This window comes from Rhyacophila brunnea, unplaced genomic scaffold (assembly GCF_057557595.1).
Source record: "Rhyacophila brunnea isolate RB1 unplaced genomic scaffold, BYU_Rbru_1.0 scaffold_17, whole genome shotgun sequence".
Classification (NCBI taxonomy): domain Eukaryota; kingdom Metazoa; phylum Arthropoda; class Insecta; order Trichoptera; family Rhyacophilidae; genus Rhyacophila; species Rhyacophila brunnea.
This window is the reverse complement of record NW_028232827.1, coordinates 35,998,930-36,020,881: the sequence shown is the minus strand read 5'-3', so window position 1 is coordinate 36,020,881 and position 21,952 is coordinate 35,998,930. Positions and strand designations below refer to the sequence as shown.

Below are 21,952 nucleotides of genomic sequence, written 5' to 3'. Positions count from 1 at the left end.
TTTCTGAACCGTTCAAAATTGTGTATTTTGAATAAAAATGTTACACTATAATATTAATTATTATATTAATTTGTCGAAAATATAAAAAATATACTTAATAAATTTAAAATACTACTCACCATCTTCCAGACCAACTGCAGGCTTCTTCTTGGCGACTGATATATTATGGTGCTGCTGCGTGCTGGTTTCCCGTCTCCAGGACTGGAAGGCAGGTATCAGGGGACCATCGTGTCCTCTTTCTGCACCAGCGCCCAGTGCGTTAATACCAGCACCACTAGGAGCTGCCCCTCTCTCTTCAGTATACAGAAGAAACGCAACAGTAAACCATACTGCAGAACCGAGAAGGGCTATCTTGATCACTAGTGACCGTCGCCTCAATAAGAACCCCATATCTGTATCACTTTATGCACGCCTGATACTTTTAATAAATTAAATCACTATTTTTTTTAACAATAATTTAAATATTTATTTATAAATGTTTATTTTTTTATAACTTAGATAATATTTGATTAACTAAGTATATTTTATTAAGTTTAATTTAAATTATTATTTTTATTTAAAAAAAAATGATTGGCACAATTTTATGGCTAGATATGTAAGGTTATGATTCGGAATTGTCACTTGTTTTAATTCATTCGCTTTTATATTTTCAATAATTCACTGTCACTATAAATGTGATTAATTGTAAAATTTATTAACTTTACAACTGATTAATATTATTATTAATGGATATGTTAAGTTGTACTGTAATATGTAACACCTCACAGGTAAATTAATTAATAATTTGCGATTATCTCAGTGTAATAAGGATACTTCTCCAATTGGGACTTAGTACCACAGTTGTAAAATAAACTGAATATAAAAAACAGCAGTAAACTAATCGATTTTCTGCTGTTATAATATTGGAATGATATGCTATAGATATGATTGTTTTGCACTCGTATTTTTAATACAATTTTAGCTACCACTAATAATGCATTATTACCAAAATTCGTTTAAATGTTATCGGATATGTGAATTGGATCATAGATTTATCAAAGACTTGGTGATCATCTGTGTTCCCAAACGCCAAACGACCAGACGTTGTCGCTCAGTTTTTTCTTCGCCTTGACTTGGTTTCGCATGTCGTCCTCTGAGTTTCTATCGTGTTTAGAAGTTTCCAAGAAATATTTTCATCTCGCGTAGTACTACCCTTTTTGTTATTATCTTTTGGAGACTAGCATTTTGATATGATCGGATAGAAATCGGAATACCTGAAACAAAAGAAAGTAGACACATTAGTTTAGCTATAATATTTTTCATACCTACTATCCTCATTTATTGTTGCCGTCCAGGCGCTTTACTATTTAACGAGTCATTAGTCACCTGTGATTGATACAAATGCAGTTATTCGTAGACCACGACCATGTCAACTTGATACAGCATGACCGTCATTAAAGCAATAATTCAATTCGAGTCTCATTACCAACTCAGTCAAGCAGTGTTACCGGCACAGGGTGTCTTATACATAACACATCTGCACGACCTTCGACTCGGAACTAAGCACCTGGCAACCCGTGATACCGACTCTAGTGATTTAACAAGCGTAAGCGCATACAGGGTGACTCATTAAACGAGTATCTTTACGAGTGTCATCATTAACCACAAAACCCCAATGTACCATGCGAGAGATAAACAGAACCATTTGCATACTAGTGCGTGAGTGCATGACCTGCTCCAGCCAGAGAGCCGAACAAAACAAAGGTTAGTGCCTGGATCGATTCTCGTTTAAACCGCGTTCTCCCAGCATCCATCCATTAACATCCCAAATGACAGTCCACAAAAATGTCGCCACACACTATTCATGGTTATAAAATATTTTGTAATCACTTCTTCATTTATTTAATTATTATAGAACAGCGCACGCACCTTAGAAAAATCAATATCTATTTTCTATCTATATATAAACTACTTGATATATATTAAAGGTGGGTCTCTCTCTATACATCAGTCTTCTAAAAAACTAACCTATCAATCTAGAATATTCACCGGTGAAATTAGTACTAATTTAGTGGAATGTATTGAAAAGTCTGTATGTCGATAGGTAATACGAAACTGGGTCTAATTATTTAAGAGATAGGAATATTGCACGATTGAATAAATAGTTTTAAACATAACCATGTCTAACTACTTGACACATTGAAAACGTATGGATAAATCACTAATCTCAAATAAATTGTCTTAGATTCATCTGAAATAGATATGTACAAAGTTTGAAATTAATAAAATGAAAAACGGGTAATCCGGGCGGGGCGCGGACCGCGGGTGGGCTGCGTGTCTATAGTTATTCTACGTCTATTTTTCGTAAAGCTTTTGCGTCGGAGTCATGTTAAAAATATAAATAATAAGTAACATATTTCTATTGTTTAGACGTGAACTCAAAAATAATGATACCAAATGGTATGATATTAGAATAAAACATTTAAAAAAATGATAAAACTGACGTTTTAATATTATAATATGGATGACAGGTTCGTATAAATATAATTTTATTAGTAATTGTTACTAATGATGATTATAATGAAGCAAAAAAGGTAGTTGCTGTAAACATGTTGTTAAGCCAAGCACGTTGACATTGTAAAAAAAACTTTGCATAAAATCCTTCAAAATGATCCTTTCAAAATCATCAAAACGCCTCCCGGGCACGAGCAAGATTCGAGTCACGTACAAACGATTAAAAAAGGGCTCCTCTCCGATGAAATTTGAATAATCACTACCTTGTCTAAAAAATATAAAATAATAAAAAAAACACAACAAATATTATAGTGTGTAGATTTATAATAGGATTGTTTCACACAAGGATTCCGGGCCTAAACACGTAGCGGTGACAGTTAAGTAATAGAAATTTTAGGTACAGTTCGGTTATGAGGAATACAGCGGCAAAAACATTTTGAAAATAACCGATATATTGGATTATTTGTTAGGTTAACCTAACCAAACCGAACCTAACCTAACATAACCCAACCTAACCCAAACTAACAAATAATCCAGTATATTATCGGGTATTTTCAAAATGTGTTTTCCGCTGTTATATTCCTCATAAGCCCAAATTCTATAGCATTTTAAGAATGAAATGCAATTACTCAATAGCATATTTCAAAGATTTTCTTTTCAAACGTGCAAAATATATGGTTGGTTTTCAATAAGTATGTATTAATTCCATCAGAATAGATCCTGAGACATTGGGACCTAAAGTTAAAACTCTTTTTGTAAATTTCAGAAATGATTTCACTGTATATAGGTACTTACCATATTTTGATAGTACATAGATCAATTTAAATAAATAATAGTCGAAACATAAAGTATATTCAGGCTTTATTAATATTAGCAAAAATTACCTATTTATACTGCAGAAGGAAGTGTCAAAATGGACATGATTCACATTCAATTTGATATCTTATCAGTACCTACCAGTATTGTCATTTGTGCGGAAAATTGTAGAGCTAAGTTTGTGATATCAACACATAATATAGAAATCTGTTTTACCTAGCCAATGAAACAAAAAATTTTTTTTTTATGAAAATTGGACTTAATCCATAATTGTGAGCCTTAGTCTGTTGTGAGAATGAGTTTGTAGTACAAAACAGTTGTCAACATAAAATAATGTGAGTATGCAAGTTCAATTATTAACAAATAATAAGCATTGTTGCAATAATATAATATGCAATAAAGGATGAAAGATATTAATATGCCGTATTGAATTTTAGCTGCAAGGCATTCATACACATTGGTCGTTAATTGCATAGCATACTTACAGGTAGATAGGTCTATTCAATTCTGTAATCTATAAAATAAAAATATTCTAATTATTTAACTGTGTGAAACACTGGACATCTACTCGGCCAATACATTTTAATTCAGTTGGGCAGGAAAATGTGGAGGATTAAGAATGGTTGATATAACTAGCTGGGGAAGAGTAACTAAGGGTGGCAGACAGCCAACCTGGTTCAATTCAATTCATTTTTTTTTTTTTTTTTTAAATACCGTGAACATTAGAAATTATAAATTTAAGACGTTCACACAACATGACATTTAAAAACAAAGCAACAGTGCAAAGAAGAAATAAATATATGCAGTATCACAAAAACATTATGAAAAGTTAAGTAAAAGGTATGGTGTTTAAACACTTATGAACTATGATGCAAATAACAGCATTTTTTTAAATGACACGTATAATAATATATAATAAAAATTATTGTGGCTGTAATCGTAATTAAATTTGTATTAACATGAGACAAAAGAAATTTACCTAATGCTTTTCATTTCTCATAATAGTTTATTACCTCTACCCAAAAGTAAGTAAGGAAAGAAAAATTCAGGATTATGGAATACTAGATAAGAGATAAAATCTCAGATAAAGGTTGTTATTTGGTAAGGAAGGAAGGAAGGAAAAGAAAAAAATAATAAATTGATGAATTCCTGTACACAATCGAGAGAATAACTACACAGTTGGAATAGCTCATAATTATAATATAATCTCAGTAGATAAGAATGAGTTTAAATTATTGAATGATTTTTCGCCGGAATCACTACATGAAAAAGATTCCACGTGTTGGCAAAACGGAGCGATATGTGGACAAGAATTCCAATTAGTCGCGGCCGTAAGTAATGACTGGTCGGGTTGGACGCCTGGACTGTCCGTGCCCATTTGAAGGCGTCGTGACCGTCTGATAAAGTGGCGTAGGCGTTTAAAAACATAAACCATATTTTTAGATATGCCAGGTATAAAAAGGATTAATAATATAGTAATATTATGTATTGTTGTTAGCGTCTAACAAACAGCATGAAATATAATTTAAAATAAATTAATATAACTACTATCGACCGAAGGAATTTGAATTTAAATTCTAATGGATTTAAGTCTTGTACTATTCTATTTGAGTCATTTTTTGCGACCCGGGTTTCACCTTTCGGCATCCTCAGGCGCTTTGTATACTCACTAAAGGCAAACACACACTGATAACGAACACTCTTAACTCTAGCTTATATGATAAATTAATACAATAAAGTAGGTAAACCTCCATTGCCTGCCTATAGGTTAGGTCAAGGGTCAAAATAAAAAATATAACAAACAAATTATGAATAGTTGAAGTGTTATAATAAATCGTCGATCATTAGTACTTATAAACAATAAAAATACTACACTCAAGAAGTGTAAAATCGTCTATTCTAGGAACAATGGTAATGAATTGGAAATTAATGGAGTTAACTAATATAAAATTTATTCAATAAGTCGGTTTGACTGTGGACTTTAAAGTATATACCTACTCACTCTGTAGGTACTGCATATGAAATCAAAGAAAACTGCGAAACCCGAATTTTACAATTAACGCTTTCGCTGCTGAATAGATAATGAGATTTTAATTGCCCCCTTTAAAATGCACGTTAATTACATCGATCGGCCGCCTGGTCATTACGCACCGTGTGCGTCTTCCGCGTCCAAAGTATTAACAACGAACTCATTGAATGCGTAGCTCTATATAAATATGTAGGGTGATGAGTCAATAGGATCTGTCTTAAGAAGTGAAACAAGTATGCTCAAGAAATAGGTACCAACAATTTTGGGAGCATTTCAAAATGAGACAGAAGTAACACTTGGCGGTATAAATCTACGGAGTAACCCGTAAAAATTAATACCCATATACTTTCATTGTTTTGTGTAGAAATTAGCTTTGATGAAACATTTTATACATTCTCAATAATTTTTTCTTCTCTATATAATATGTTAACATACCTATATAATTTAAAAAGATCTAAGAGAAATATATATCCACTAGCGGGATTCGAACCCACATCCTCTGTGATTTGCACCCATGTGCTGTAGCTAGCTAAGTAGTTTTTACAATTCTGATTGATGCGCTTTTAAAATTACATTATTTGGCAATTATGTATCTCCAATATTAAAACATTTTAATTCTTGTGAATTATTCGTTGAATAAAAAAATACTTTCTTTTTAATATTTATTTTAAGTTGACTAAATTTATGGCACATATAGTAAATGCCTTTAAAAGTTGGCTGCATAAACGTATGTTATTTAGAATTCATTGGCATGTTATGTTTATAAAACACGCATGGTGGTAGTAAAACTTACGAATACGATCACGCCATTTTTTAATTAGTTGTTTACTTGATTTAAGCTTTGTTAATTCCTGCATTGCAATGCCATGCTTAGTTGATGGTATATCTCAAAAATGACCTGTTAAAGTAGGTAAGTTACCACGAATTGTCGATGGTACATAATATAATAAAACAAAATGGGACAGTGTAACATTTTATAGTGGTAAGCTTACTAATAAATAATAATTATATATCATAAAAATATAATATAAAATTAAATAACTTTAGGAAGTATCCATGTGGTAACAATTTATAAACGAAATTATCGATTTATGATAAATAAAAAAAATATGATGAGTAAGTCATCGATTGTATTTAAAGTAAATATTTAGTAAATACTGTATTAATAGTTATTTAGTATTTCACCTCATTCAAACCGTAGCAAATAACTGGTAATACATTGCAATATGCGATGGAGAAATTAGACACTTAGTTAAGGAGGGACATGCTCAGCGTACGTCAAAATGGAGCTTTTATGCTATTTTCAAAGCATGGTCCTGGACATTCCTTAACGTTGTAGATAATCTATTTACATAATTTTGAAGCCTTATTATCCTTTATATTTATTTTAAACATTTGATTACTGCATAAAGTATTTTTATTACATAAAATAGTATACTTTTAAACCTCTCGCTTTAATGTTTTAGAATATAGTCATATTTCAGTACGTCCATGTGAAGTGGTGTTAAGATTTTTTATATTTTTTAATTTTTAAAAGAATTTATAAAACTATTAGTAAAATTTATGTCGACATTATTATCGTTAAATATTTACAATAAAAAATTATAGTGATAATCTCTGTGATCCCAAATTTGACAAGAATTAGGCATTTTATTATTTAAAAAATGGGCAAGATTTACACATTTAAAGATACTTTTAAAGATACTGATTATAAGCTATGTCTTTGACCATTCAAATGTGATAAACATTCTACGAATAATGTTTGCTTTATAATAATTATTGACCTAAGAATAAGGTCGTATTTCTTTGAAATACGACATTTCTATTGGCATTTCCCAGTGGCTAAGCTACAACATACGGCCGTAGCCATAAATTGACAAACGATAAATGAAGTAGGGAGTAAGATCATGGTAATGCGCGTGTTTGAACATGTACCGTTTAAAAAAAATCGGTTAGGTTAGGTTATTAAGCCCCCTTGGGTCAATATTTACATGAATAAAGTAGTTTCAATAATTAAAGGTATCCCTCGAAAAGGGGTCTATATGAAATAACTAAAATTTCACAGGAGAAAAGAAACACATTAAAATAAATAAATAACAAGAATTTCAGTGATGTATGGTTATATTTTTAGTCATTGACATTAATTGCTTTAAAAATAATAGGTAGGTACTATAAATCACTGAAATTCTTGTTGTTTATTTTGTTTTCCTATATCTTGTAAAATTAAGTATATGTATAAAGACCCGTTTTCGAGGGACACATTCAATTATATTGCTGTTTCTTTTAATTGCGCCTATCGATCTAATAATACTGTGCGAAATATGAACAGAAACAAAAGGAATTTTTTACTTGCAATATAGTCAAGGTAATAAATATCCACGCAGAATAAAATTTGCAGAAACCAATATGGTATTATGTGGAGCCTCATAAAAACATTACACTCGGCTATCTGCAAAAGTAAAAATCGTCGTTATGAATACCAAACGGCTATACTAAATCGGTTGGATTTATGAATATTGAACATGAATTTGAAATGGTAGCCGAATATAAAAATTTATGCCTGTAGAAATAAATTCTACGGCACTGCTTCGGCGTGCAACAGAAGTAGGAAAATCATAAAAAATGCATAAATTTTAACGGCCGGTGTGCGGAAAATGTGCGCGTGTGTACTACACGAACGCGCATATGTGTGCTGTTCATGCGAGTAGGGGTGCGCCAAATAAGGTGACTAGAGGGTGTTAAGACGGATTTTGATGAAAACTCATAACCTCATTTGCAGAGACTGCGTGAAAAGGCGAATTTACGCGAGTGTATGCATTACGTAATCATATATGCTAACATACTGTAGTTTAAATGCTAGATGATATCAATATTTGGCCACGTATTTTCTTCGACTCATATGTTGTATAAATGAGAACTCTGCCATTCTTAGTAGTATTGACTGGTGTGTCCCTGATAACTATCTTAGAAATCGGGAACATGAGTTGTTTGTTCTCCCGAGGAGCAGAACTAACCTGCCATTGGTGATGCCAATTGGGAGGATTGCCAATAACTCTGTTCAACCAAATCGCTTCAGATGTTGATATATTCCATCTACGTGAGGATGATAATAGGTTTTATAAATTCTTAAAATAGGGTCCACTTAGCTCATTCGGTGTGTTCCCATCCTTTATAATTTATATTTATATTTTTATATTTTTATATTTTTATATTTAATATTTTTTTTTATAATTTTGTACCTTTTACCTTACTTTTCATACTATTTTTGTGATACTGCATATATTTATTTCCTCTTTACACTGTTTCTTCGTTTTTAAAATGTCATGTTGTGGACGTCTTAAATTTGTAATTTGTAATGTTCGCGGTATGTAAAAAAAAATTGAGTTTGAACTTGAATTTGAATTTAAATTTGAATAGATCATCATAATTTTCACCTCTACCCCTTCGAATTAGCTGTAGAATGGGACAACTGGGTGCAAGGACAATTAGGCGCCCCACTATCGAATGACATAAATACACGTTCGTTACGATTTTATACATAAAGTTGACGAGGTATTTTAATCAGTTTCTATCTTTTACCTACCTACTTAGTAGTTTTAATTCGTTTGCTTTTAATATAATACTTAATATCATTATTTAGGTGTACCTACATATTTAGATTCTCACCAAATATTAAATAATAATATTAAGTACATATTTTAAGGTGGGTACCTATAATTCACGAACGTACCTATATTTATTTTCGAATTTCATTCGATTGCGTGGCGCCCATTTGTCCCGGCGCCAAAATCGTCCTAGACCCATTAGCTGATGTTTTACTGCGCGTCTGTTCGGTTATTAATTCAAGAAAACTGCGGCATAAGTTCTTATGTGAAATTATAAACACATGAAGTATGATACGTGTATATTTTGATGTCGATTGACAGCTTATTACTGGTAATAGCGGCTCGTGACTTGTCTTGTCGATATTGTTCGTGATTAACGGATATACTTGGGTGACTTAACTACATTTTAATGTTAGGATTGCATTAAATGTCGTTCACGAAAACTCATTTAAACTTAAATTGATCCTTCAAAATGTATGCTGTATCGATGCCTCGGAACGAATTTATAAAGCATTTAAAACGCGGTTAAAATGGTACATAGAAAGTGAAGGATTGTTCACACAGAGAAAATAGTTTTATATTATTAGGCTATTAGAGTATATTATTATGTATTCCATGTTCGTTAACCTAACGTAACCGTAATCTCTGGATGGGTCTAGGACGATTTGGCGCCGGGACAACTGGACGCCACGCAATTCGAAAATAAATATATGTAAGGTACTTATATGTACTTATAAAATACTTGTACTTAAAATGTACTTAAAAAAATATTTAATATTATTTATATTTAAATTATTATATTATGATTTAAGAGTTGGTGAGAATTTAAATATGCACACGTAAATAATGATTTAATCGTGCATATGTTTAAGTTCCAACGAAAAAAGAGTTTTTAATTTTTATATAAAGCCTTAGGCATGGTAATTCTCAATCCGCAATAAAAAAAAACATTATGTTAAGAGTAAAATGAATTAAAACTACTAAGTAGTAGATAGAAACTGATTAAAATTCATCGTCTATGTTCTGTTTACGTGTCTACTACAATGCGGCGTCCAGTTGTCCCATTCCCCTATGTTTACGTTCTACGAATACGGTAAGAGAGGCAAGGATTTCAGCTCAGTGGCTTATATTAAGATCAAAAACTACCACGAGAATAATTTAGGTTTTTTTTTTTTAATTCATGATATTAGTCTTGGGTTTTCGTACAAGGGAGTTTTGTTATTCCATAAAGATTTTAGAAGAATGTGCCACGACGGTCATTCATGTATTTATTTACTTAATAGACATAACTAGATTTTTTGTCAAACGTTTAGTGTTATTTTAATGTTTAGAATTTCATGTAGTTTTAGGAGGTTAATATCGTGATTACGTTGTCGGAATGGAGCCCCATGGTTCTAGTATTGGGCAGTCGTTAATGACATGCTAAACTGTTTCAGATGTATTGCCATCACATGGATAGCAGTCATCGTCTCTCAGTTTGAAACGGTTTAGATACGCCGTCAGTGCTCCGTGACCTGTTGATATAAACTTATGTATTTTACTTGCAAGAGTGGCAATTATGTTTAAAATAAATTTCCATATTATTGATCCTTTGTTGTGTCTTCGTTTAGTTTTTTGCGTAGCTTAATGAGAAGTATTTGTAAGTTGAAAGTCTTTAATTCAGATTATTAGGTTGAATAGCATACAATTTTACCAGATAACATAATTATTACTAAAAATTACATGGGATGCAAGAATACCAAAAAAAAGAATACCAATACCAAAAATAAACGAATATAATGTAATACATAATTAGAATTGAATAATTACACTTAAAAGCATTATACTGGTAGCGGATAAAGCCTAAATACAGAAGTTAAAGTTTCCAAAAAATGTTGTGACTCGTCCCCAATATACGGCTCTGCAGGCTACCCCCAAACAAGCAACCAAATTTACTTCTTTAAATTTACTTCAAACTAGTGAATTATAAAGAAGTTGTCAACAGACCAAATCAGGTCCAAACTAAATTATCGACGAAGCTTTATGCTACACCAGTGTTATGTAACCTCAAATTACGTAACTGTAAGTGAGTCAATCTTATTGATAACTGTTGTTTTTATTTAATAAAACACATTGAAAATAGTTGAAAATGTCCCTCTGAGGCGGACGAAACCTGTCCTAATCTCTTGATTAAAAGTGGAATAAGTACTGCATAAAAATTGCGTTTTATTAAATAAAAACAGCAATACAATGCAGTTCCACCATGAATTGACAGTTAACAAAATAAAAGAAACTTATTGATAACCTTCGACTTGAAAACAAACAATATTCATTGATTTACTAATTTGTCAGGTTCATTCTTGTTTAATGAGTTTTGGTTTGTTTCATCATCCCAAATTCCTGCAAATTCAGACATGTAAAAATCACGCACCCATAGTATAACATAGGTACCTTTCATCACTCATCACTCACTCATCAAGTCACTCATTGGCTGGAATTCAAACAAGTACTTAGGGCACAGTTCCAGAGCCTACCTATCTTAAATGATCAACTTGGATTTCCTAGTAGCCCATTGCTATATCCTATATGAGGGTTTACATGCGAGACTATAAATTTTATGGTAAATGGTATTGATATGCAACATTTATGTATATAGGTATTGATACTTAACATTTATGTATATATGTATGAGAATGTATGGATGTGGATTTAGGTATGTATACGTGTGTTTACTGAGTTTACATGTAGGATATTTAAATAAAATATAAATCATATAAAAAATATTAAAGTAGGTAGGTACTATGTAGGAGTATTATTGAGTATTAATTGGTTGTTTAACTAATGACCTTTAAAGACTAATATCTCATTAATTAACTCCATTATTGTCATACACTTTACCATTGTTCCTAGAACCACATTAGGCATAAAGCCCACCAAAAAAGCGCTCGACGCGCTCACTACTATGTAGGCCCCCTCCCACCCGCGCATTACCCTTCACCTATGTAATAAGGGGCTCAAGCAGCACAAAATAATTATTTTATCAGCGTCTCTCATAACAGTCATAACAAAGCAATAAAAATATTATTAAATTTCTCGGGGCTTGTAATTAAAATCGGACACGCAATAAAATTAAACAATGAGTTCTCTGTTATTAAATAATGGCTTCTCGCCCGTCGATCGACGACGCTTCTAGAGCGTGATTTTGCTCGCCGCGTTCAATGAATGGACTGCATTGTATTTTCGTTCATACGTATCGCCGAGAAGCCAAAAAACGATGACTCATGGGGCGGGCGCGCATAATGCGTCGTCAAATCCAGTGGGCGCTGGCGTATTTGATTACGTTGTATTTTCGTTGATTTACGCGCTACTTGTGAAATTTTGCGCGAGAGCCACACTTGCTGCGTTAAGTGGGTTTTACGCCTTAGTTACACCTCTTGAGTGTAGTATTTTTATTGTTTATAAGTACTAATGATCTATCATTAGGCTTTGACGATTTATTATAATATACTTATCGAGTGTATTAATAATAAAATGGGGGTTTTTACTAATTAGGTTTTTTACAAACTCTTTGACTATTCATAATTCGTTTGTTGTAATAGTTTTTTTATTATTGACCGTTGACTTGATATGTAGGTAAGTGAGTTTTTACCTACTTTAATGTATTGATTATAGAAGCTAGAGTTAACAGTGTTCGTTATCAGTGTATGTTCGCCTTTGGTGAGTGTATACAGCGTCTGAAGATGCCGAAAGGCGAAACCCGGGTCGCAAAAAACGACTCAAATGGAAGAGTACAAAACTGAAATCAATTAGAATTTAACACTCATATATTGTTATATTCAATCTTTATTATAAGTATAAAAATTATTTTGTGATTATTATGTTATAAAGAAATGGACAATATTTTAATTAATATCTTTCGTAAGTAAACATTTGTTTTATTTATTTGTTTAGAAAAGAGTATTATGGCAACACAGCGATTGGCCGTTGCGCCATAATACAGAATAAATACAAATTATAAAAATGCAACCCATACCTCCAGTACGCTTTGTTTTGGTATCTGGGTAGTTACTACCATTGGCACAACCCTGCTAACATGACGTATGCACACGTCTTTATCGTGTATTGTACACGACACTTGAACGTATAATTTTTATTTCACTTGTGGAGCATTATAAAAAATTCAAGCGGTTTGCAATTTGAATTACGAACGGTTTTCTATGCTTTATGGGCGTGCCTAGATGCAATGAACCTTTTTTTTGTACGTTGTACACATACTGCGATAATTTTATTGTAGAAAGAATTTTACAATATTCGTATTTAAGGCAATGATTCCCAACTCCTTTTGTTTAGCGAAAGCTTTGAAACGTTCTTTTTAATGTCAAGGAACTCCTAAGCATTACATAGTAGACAGGTACAAACAAAGGAAAATAAATAATTTTGTCATTAAAAAGAGCCGTGTGTGAAAATATTCGTAAACAATCTTTGTTTGGTTGTACATTTATACCTTTGAGTTGCGCGCGCCGCTCATCGCTTCGCCGACTTCACTCACGTAAGACGTAGTGTTATAGTACGGTTTTATCAGGCTGCTATAACCAGTCCAAAATGATTAATTAACGATTTGATCTTATTAAAATACTTTATTGGATTAATTTATTATACGATAATTGTATAATCATGTATTTAAAATACACAACTTATTAGTATGGCTTCTGAGACAACAGTCCCCTGCTCAATATATTTATAGGTTGAACACTGCAAAGCATCTATTATCACATACATGGAATCGTTTCACGGGCTAGGGTCACCGTGGGAATAATTAGAAATATAATAATCTGTATAGGGGATATAGCAGATGTTCCACAAAACACCATAAACTATCGATTTAATGATGTGACAATTACAACTATCTACAATATTGTGGTAAAATAGCTAGTTCTTAAAATTACACAGTAAATCTAGTCTCTAATCAGTACTTAATCTAAAAGGTATCTCTTATTTATTTATATCATAACATCCCTTGCTATAATATATAACAATATAACATACTACTGTGGGAATTCGGTCAGACATAAATTTAATAATTAATTCTTGTCTAGTATCTAATAATATTTTATAACAAGAGAAGAAAGATGGGCTGCGGAAAGAACATTTCTACATTTTAGGTGGTTTGATGACGTACTGCAGGATTGGCGAACCTTTTTACGTACGCGTGCCAAAATTTCCCAAATCATATTTTTCGACTGTCTGACGTGCCAAGCAGTTTTCCATGGCGAAAAAAAATCGTCGTATTTCTAGCTGAATCCACATCTTTTATATTCTTTGAATATTTTTTTCCTTGTTTTCAAGTTTCTCAAAGAGATCGTGGAAGCATTTAAACCACTCTTCTTTCATATTATGTTCTCCATCACTGAACGGTTTTACATTTTTAGAGATTAGGTTTGAGGCAAAATAACAAGCAGTTATTATGTTTGAATGACTAATGAAATAATGATTATTCTTGAAAACGATTTGCCTGCTATTTTTTTAATTTTTGATTTGTCGTTAATGCATGATTTTCTTCGTTTCCGTTTGTGCATCGATTGGTAAATTTACCTAATATGAAAAACCGAAGTAAATACACATGGCTTATTTATTGTATTATTTGTAACGAATCATTACAAAAAAAAACATTTTTTTCTTTTCAAAACGAAACATTCGCGTGCCATGCAAAATCATCTCGCGTGCCATAGGTTCGCCGTCCCTGACCTACTGCGTACCTAATCTACTTGCAAAAGACAGGTAAGAACGGTATAAAGTAAATAAGCCCTCAAGATTTCGATGAATAAACTATATTAAAAGAACGCCAGACAGCAAAGATCCTATTAAGTTGTATATCACAAGAGAAACCTTGAGGTAGACCGCAAAAAGGTAGATATACCAGAAGCAGGAACGTTTGGCAAAAGACAGGTAGTGTAGGACGCTAAAGCGCGAATCAAATTGAGGTGCATGTCACCTACTGTCACGCTGTCACGGTGACAAATTTAGTCTGTGGTTTCGTTATTTTGCAGAATATTTTGAACGATCACTATATCTGTCAATTCACTGAAAATGATACCGATGAAGGGTGCTATCTATAATGTATTAGTAATTTGAATTATTATTAATTATTCATGCTAATTTCAATTAATTTTATGAGTTTATACGTGTGCGTACGTTAAAATTACTTGCGACATGACATCCATAGATAATATTTTGAACAGAACCCAACCTGCAGACCATAGATAATAGACAACAGTCTTATAGAAAATACATAGTGCCAACCGCTAAAAAGAAAAAAAATGATTTTGACACGACAGTCGGAAAGTGTAGGCATGTAAGAACATGATAAAAACGTTAATTGAGTCATGCAGGTATCGATGCAGTGCAGTTAAACGTGAGGTGACCTCATTGTTTTGGTGATTTCAGCTGATTTTGCCAACTGACAATATTCGTTTAAACGTTCAAAATGTACTACGGGATTGGAGCATCAGTCTGATAACATTTAAACACCAAGAAAAAAGACATTACATACTTTTTCACGTAGCGGCAGCTTACGATAACGTCACGTGATAGTCAGCGACGTGCACCATAATATAATTCGCGCTTAAATCCCATACCGATAAAATATGGTACTTACCTACTGAGGAAAAATAATTTCAGTCAGGGAAATATAATCTGGGTTTTTTAAATATTAATTTGTATTTTACTTGTTCGTGGCTCTCTCATCATTTACGACTGTTATGCTGTACTTTACACGCTCACTTACGCTTCTCACATTCGGGTATATTATAATACGTACCTACCTAAATAATATGGTATTCCCGTGGTATAAATTGCTTGTATGTCAGTATATCCTGCAACGGGGTGCAATGAAGAACTTCAGTGGAGCGAAAGCGTTCCAGTAATCAATCAACTGTTCGGGTTTGGTTATAGACAGCTGGTTACAGAGAGTAGCTAAACTTCATGCTAAGTGCATTATATTATATAGTTATATTATTATCGCAGGGTGTTTTAATAATACTGCCCTAAATATTCAAAATAAAATATCGTTGGTAGCTTCAACAGATATTCAATATATTAAGACGTAAAATTGTTAGGGAACTACTTCATTGGGAAGTCAATGTCTCAATATGGCAACGTTGCCTTTATAAACAATTTTTATTCGGTGACTAATTCACAAGGTTTTAATAATGTAATATTCTTTTATAGAACATACAATAACAATACTTTGAAAACATCTCAGAGAAATATTATCGGGGGGATGTAGATGTATACCCCCGATGTAATATTTAATCGACGAAGGTTGCTTGTTGTGTAAGTGACATAGTATGTTCGGGACAGAGTTGAATAATACACGGTGTTAGTATTTTCTTTGTATTGTAATAATAAAGTATGATTATACACAGCACTATGGAATAACTGTCACATTTATATTAGTTGATTTAAGTAGATGCAATTTTGAATTTTAAAGGAGTCGCGGACGAGTGGGGCGTATCGACTACATTGTAGCTAGGCCGTAAAACAATTACTGTTCTAGGACGGTCGAGATGCAACCGTTCTCTTTTCCGTTTTTGCGTAGTTGTCTGGTCTATCAATGACTATAGACAACAACAACATGACAGTTTTTAGGTTTATATAGAAAATCCTCTACAATATTAAACAACTAGAAAAAATCTTTTTCAAAAAATGCAACGTCCAACTAGTTCGAATCCATGCCCCTAAAATTCGTACCCATGTACTCTACCAACTAAGGTATGTGCATCCTAATTAATAGGGATGAAATTAAATAGTAGTTTTTACAATACTCACTGAAGCGCTATCTAAATAACCCAGTGGCACGAGTTTGAATCCCGATGCTGTACATAGTATTAAGCTCTACTTACGTAGCGGACATGGGGAAAGAAAAAAGCTCTATTTGAGATTAGGAAAGTGCTTTAGAAAGTAGTAAGAACTTTTAAAAATACTAGATTTTAGAATGTAGAATTCATTATTATTCATTAAATCACATTATAAATATACCAATTATTAAAAATATTATGTTTAAAAAATGTGGGAACCGAGTGGATCTCAAACTTGCATTCAGCAGACTCTAGCCGATGAGCATTGTGGCATAGGTGCATACTAACCAAGTTGTAATTTATTAATGACTATGCATCTAATGTTTTATTTCAAATTCTGCCAATAATAATTGTCGACAATCTCTTTATAATAATTATAAATCAAGGTATCTTTTAATTTATTTCCTAGATGACATTAGGGCTTCTCCAAATATTAGTTTTAACGTATTTACTTATACGTAAGTATTACTATTTTACAACGTTTTTATTAGCTCTTATTCTTGTTTGTCCGGTGGTTGTTTGTCCAGGACAAATCTTGCAATCGATTTTTAACTAACTTCCGGACTAGCTAGACATTTGAAAATTTTAGAATATATCAGAACACGATGCCAATGCATTCTTTTAATACTTTTAGCCATCTTTAAGCAGAATTGAATTCATTTTCAGTTAATTCTGTTTTGTATGGAAAGTTATTTCGGAAGAAATCCGTAAAAAGTAAATGACTATTATTGGTTGCTAAGGGGTGGTCCTAGCAACTAAATTATTAATATGTACGTGCGTTACTATGGAAATCAAAATGAAACGTCAAAATGACATTTCAGTATTCTCTATTTGTTTCGAGAAAGAAGAAAGAAGAAGAGACTTCACTAGTAGGTATTTCAATATGCTAGTATCATTAGTTCTCATGACTTGTAGTATAAATGCATACCAGTCGTTATCCGATAGATCGGGTTCGAGTCCAGCTCAGAACTCATTTAAAATAATTAAAAGATAAAAAGAACTTTTTATATACCACGTTTTTAAATTTTCTGTTGAATCATATAAACTTGACAATTATTCTATGTATTAATAAATACTTTTTTTGTACTTGATAGAAATAGGTACTGAATAAATATTATAGAATACTGAAATGTCATTTTGACATTTCATATTGATTTCCATAGTAACGCGCGTATATATTAATAATTTAATTGCTAGGACCATTCCCTTAGCAACCAATAATAGTATTTTACTTTTTACGGTTTTATTCCGAAATAACTTTTCATAAGAAACAGAATTAACTGAAAATGATTTCAATTCTACTTAAAGATGGCTAAAAGTATTAAAAGAATGCATTGGCATCGTGTTCTGATATATTCTAAAAGTTTCAAATATCTAGCTAGTCGGGAAGTTATTTAAAAATCGATTGCAAGATTTGTACTGGATAAACAAGAATACGAGCTAAGAAAAACGTGGTAATCTATATCCCTGAGGTGTTTAAAATTTATTAAAGTTATGACCAAGTCTTCTATTTTATGACACTTTTAACAATATCTGCAAGAAGATGTACCTATAGCTAAGCTTAATTCTCTTCCTTTCCGCTGAATAATGCAGTTACTCGAGTCTGGTTCCGCGCGAGAAAATCTCGCTCAGCAAGTCATAATCCGAGAAGTAAGTAGGTACCTACGGAAGTTGGTTGCTAGATTAATAGAGCTTGCTGTAAGTAAGTTCAATGATATTCACTTTGATGTAAAATAAATTAGTTTAATATAAGAATATTTTAAAATTTTGTATCATTGGCTCCATGGCTCCCCAATCTAATGAGGATCATGGGCGCCTCTGAAGTGGTTTTATTTATAACCGATTTATTTTTATTAGGCATGGTTGTTAGCTACATCTACCAGTGGAGAAGGGTGGAAGTAGGCTTTTGAGATTCGACATAAATAGTCATGGCCCCCACAAAGCGGGGACTGACAGGGCTCTAGCCTGGGGGCCCGGACTCAGGAAGGGCCCGGCGTGGCGAGTCAACCAGATAGGTCATATAAACAAACACCAAAATTCTTTCTAATAGTAAAAAAAGTCGCCTGCGGTGCTACCTTTCTTCAATAATGTTATTATTTAAAATTATGTGGTTGTACGATGCAATTTTTTATTTTGTACTTGATACTCGAGAACTCCATAATTCAAATGGATACAAAAAAAAACACTAAATACCTATACACATTAATTTTACCACGTACACCATTTTGAAACGCTACTGTAGCGCGTCGCACTGCCTTTATCTTTAACCAAACGGTGGAAGGGCCGCCAAAAATCCTAGCCTGGGGGCCCGCTTCAGGATGTGGGGACCATGTAATTAGTGCACACTAAACTTTGTCGATCACAATATTTTTTTTTTATTCAATTATAAATACAACTATGAATTAAGAATGTAATATAATAAGTGTAAGTATTCAAATTAAATTCAGAAAAAACACTGTTACCATCTATGAATCAATTTGGTTATAATATTACCTTGATTTAAGTTAAAATGATGTTAAAAAATATATAGATAGATAGCCCACAATGGTCGAGCAGCCGAAGCGTCAGACCATAACGTCATCTAACGTCCGACGGATCTTTGGTATGGCAAATATACATATTATTTTTTGATACATGTATAGTGATAAGAGTATGGACCTAATAGGTTGAGCAATTAGCTAACATACATTTCTCGTAAAAACAAAAATCTGTTCATAAAAACCACCACTCCGTGGAGGCATATAATTTGATTTAATTAGGATCGGACATGGTTTAAAAAAAAGACATTTATTTAAAAGGGTTTTCGTGCAGTTTGCAACAAAGATAAATTGCATAAACAATAATATGCATTGTTAAGTAATCTCTATAATTACACAAGTATGGCTAAGTGGCACGAATCCGATGTGTAAGAAATGCCTCAAGGATCGAAGGCAACCTGACCTGTTATTTAATACCTACTCACATCAGTGCGCCTATTCTATACACAAGGCGGCTATCGACGACTAAAGTGATAAATATTGTCATATTTTTTATGTATCGTCCAAACAGTCTATCTTCGTCTAAAAGTTAGCACAGCCAAGAGAGGGGCTGTTAAAACATAGAACTTTTTGATAGTTTAGACCAGGGGTAGTCAACCTTTTTATACATACCGCCCACTTTTGTATCGAGTTTTTGTGAATGTTTTTAAAACCCCTACCGTCCACCATGAAGGCTGAAACGTCCACTAGTGGGCGGTAGGGACCAGGTTGACTACCCCTGGTTTAGATGGTTAACTAATTGTAACAAATAACAGCTTCAATACATAAATATGATAAACTACCGTCGATAGCCGTCTTGTGTATATAAAAGCTTGGCAGGAAGGATGTCGTGAGGATGATTTATAAATATAAAATAATAAGTTCTTAGGAACTGTAAGTGTCAATAAAAACTAACCGGATGAATATTTATGTCATAGTTTTCCGATGTCACAAAAATATTCATGACTCACCATTTCGCCAAGAAAAATCAGGTTTCGATTTTGAAAAATACATCCGTTGCACAAAATCTTGCATTTTCTCGCACTGATAGATAATAATAATAATAATATGACATCACAGTTTTCCTCGCGCCGAGGCGGAACCGGAAGCTGAGGCTGCATGAAAAATGGCCTCCTCGAACGCGCGGGAGATTTATAGTCAATAAAAGTTTTAACGGCAAAAAATTATATAGCATTCATCGCTTTCGGGCGCGCGCAATTTTTATTTTCGGGGAAATCCTCGCGAGTTTCCCGAAGCGCTTAAGAGAAAAAGATAATGGAATTTATGCGCTTTTCGTTTATTTTTATCGTGTTGTAACTTTCGGTGAAATTTAACGGCACTTCATTTGGAAAATGGAAAGTGGGTGTCATATTTTTATCGTGGATCTATGATATAAATGCATCGGTAGTAGTTTAGAGGTTTTATAGGCCAAGGTAAATCTTAATAAAAAAATGAATTTTATACTTTGCAATTTATTCCCGAGTAGGGTTTCCATCTTGAAAGAGAACGCAACGACACGTAGTATCGATTTTAACTTGATATTGGTAAAATAGTCATTCAATTTTTTAATGAAATATGTTCACTATGTATTACTATTTTATTGGCATCTTACAATAATTTGATACATGTTTTCGCAACAAAAAAACAGGCATTCAACATCTGGTATTTGTTAGTAAATAGATTTAACGCCCACGATGTCTAAACGGTGCTTTAATGGTTTATAATAGTGTGGGTCTCGGGTTCGATCCCCCGATCTGGAAAATTTACATTTTGTATGTTTGGAGCCAAAGTATAGACTTAATAAGTCGGGCATGTGACTAACACCCGTTTATCGTAAAAACAGAAATCTATCAATACAGCCATCACTTTGTGGAGATCCCTCTGAGTGATGTACTTAATATATTGAGACATATATACATACTATACTTATATGGTTTTTTATGAGAAAAACTAACGAATTATTATTACATAAATATATTACAGTGGAGAAGGGTGCTTCTTGAAGGTGGGTAAAGTTGTGGTAGATAACCGAAAACAAGTCCTAAAATAGCCATATTTACATTATACACCTACTTGAGTATGAATTACATTCGTCTTAAAAAAATATTATATTTCATATTACTTTTATAACAGATGTTATACGAAAAAATGAAAACAGTCACTAAAATAGATATTTGAAAAAAGTAATACCCAACCGCGATTCGAACTCGATCAAGAAAGTTATGTTATCACAAGAGTCGGACGAATAGTCCTCAATACCATGGGATAAATACGGGGTGCCGAAATGAATGATTACATATACAAAAGGTCATGTTAGGCTAAATTACCAAAAGCCTCAGATCACGTGATAGAATGACAATGTATAATATTATAATACAATTGATTGTATGTGTCGTGTGCGTGAAATGTTCCAAATTCTTTGAAACCTTTGTATTATTGTGTTGGTTTCCGTTACGTATTAGTACCACTATTATTGGGCCAGTAGGGGTAGATACAATAATATGTCCGTCTAGCCGGTAGTCAATTTATAATACATTTCTACACAATATATCTGATACCACGACATATGTCATTCGCAAATAAAATACGTTGTGTAGAATATAAAATGATCAAGTAATTATTTAAATACGTTACAATCTGTAATTAAAAGTTATTTTT

At 32.7% G+C, this 21,952-nt stretch overlaps 1 protein-coding gene and 1 long non-coding RNA gene across 4 annotated transcripts in view; both read right to left on the bottom strand.

The window, feature by feature from the left end:
- The window catches only part of Pgant9 (polypeptide N-acetylgalactosaminyltransferase 9), a 157,690-nt gene extending 157,174 nt beyond the window's left edge, over positions 1 to 516 (bottom strand). For both annotated transcript variants that reach the window (XM_085944358.1, XM_085944357.1), the window contains exon 1: positions 120 to 516. In XM_085944358.1, the coding sequence (XP_085800484.1) occupies positions 120 to 390 (271 nt within the window). In that variant the 5' untranslated portion in view covers positions 391 to 516. The remainder of the gene's footprint in view (positions 1 to 119) is intronic.
- A 134-nt stretch (positions 517 to 650) lies between these two features.
- Positions 651 to 21,952, bottom strand: part of LOC147074004 (uncharacterized) — a 745,768-nt gene continuing 724,466 nt past the window's right edge. For both annotated transcript variants that reach the window (XR_015070354.1, XR_015070353.1), the window contains exon 8: positions 651 to 1,253. This is a non-coding gene — a long non-coding RNA (uncharacterized LOC147074004). The remainder of the gene's footprint in view (positions 1,254 to 21,952) is intronic.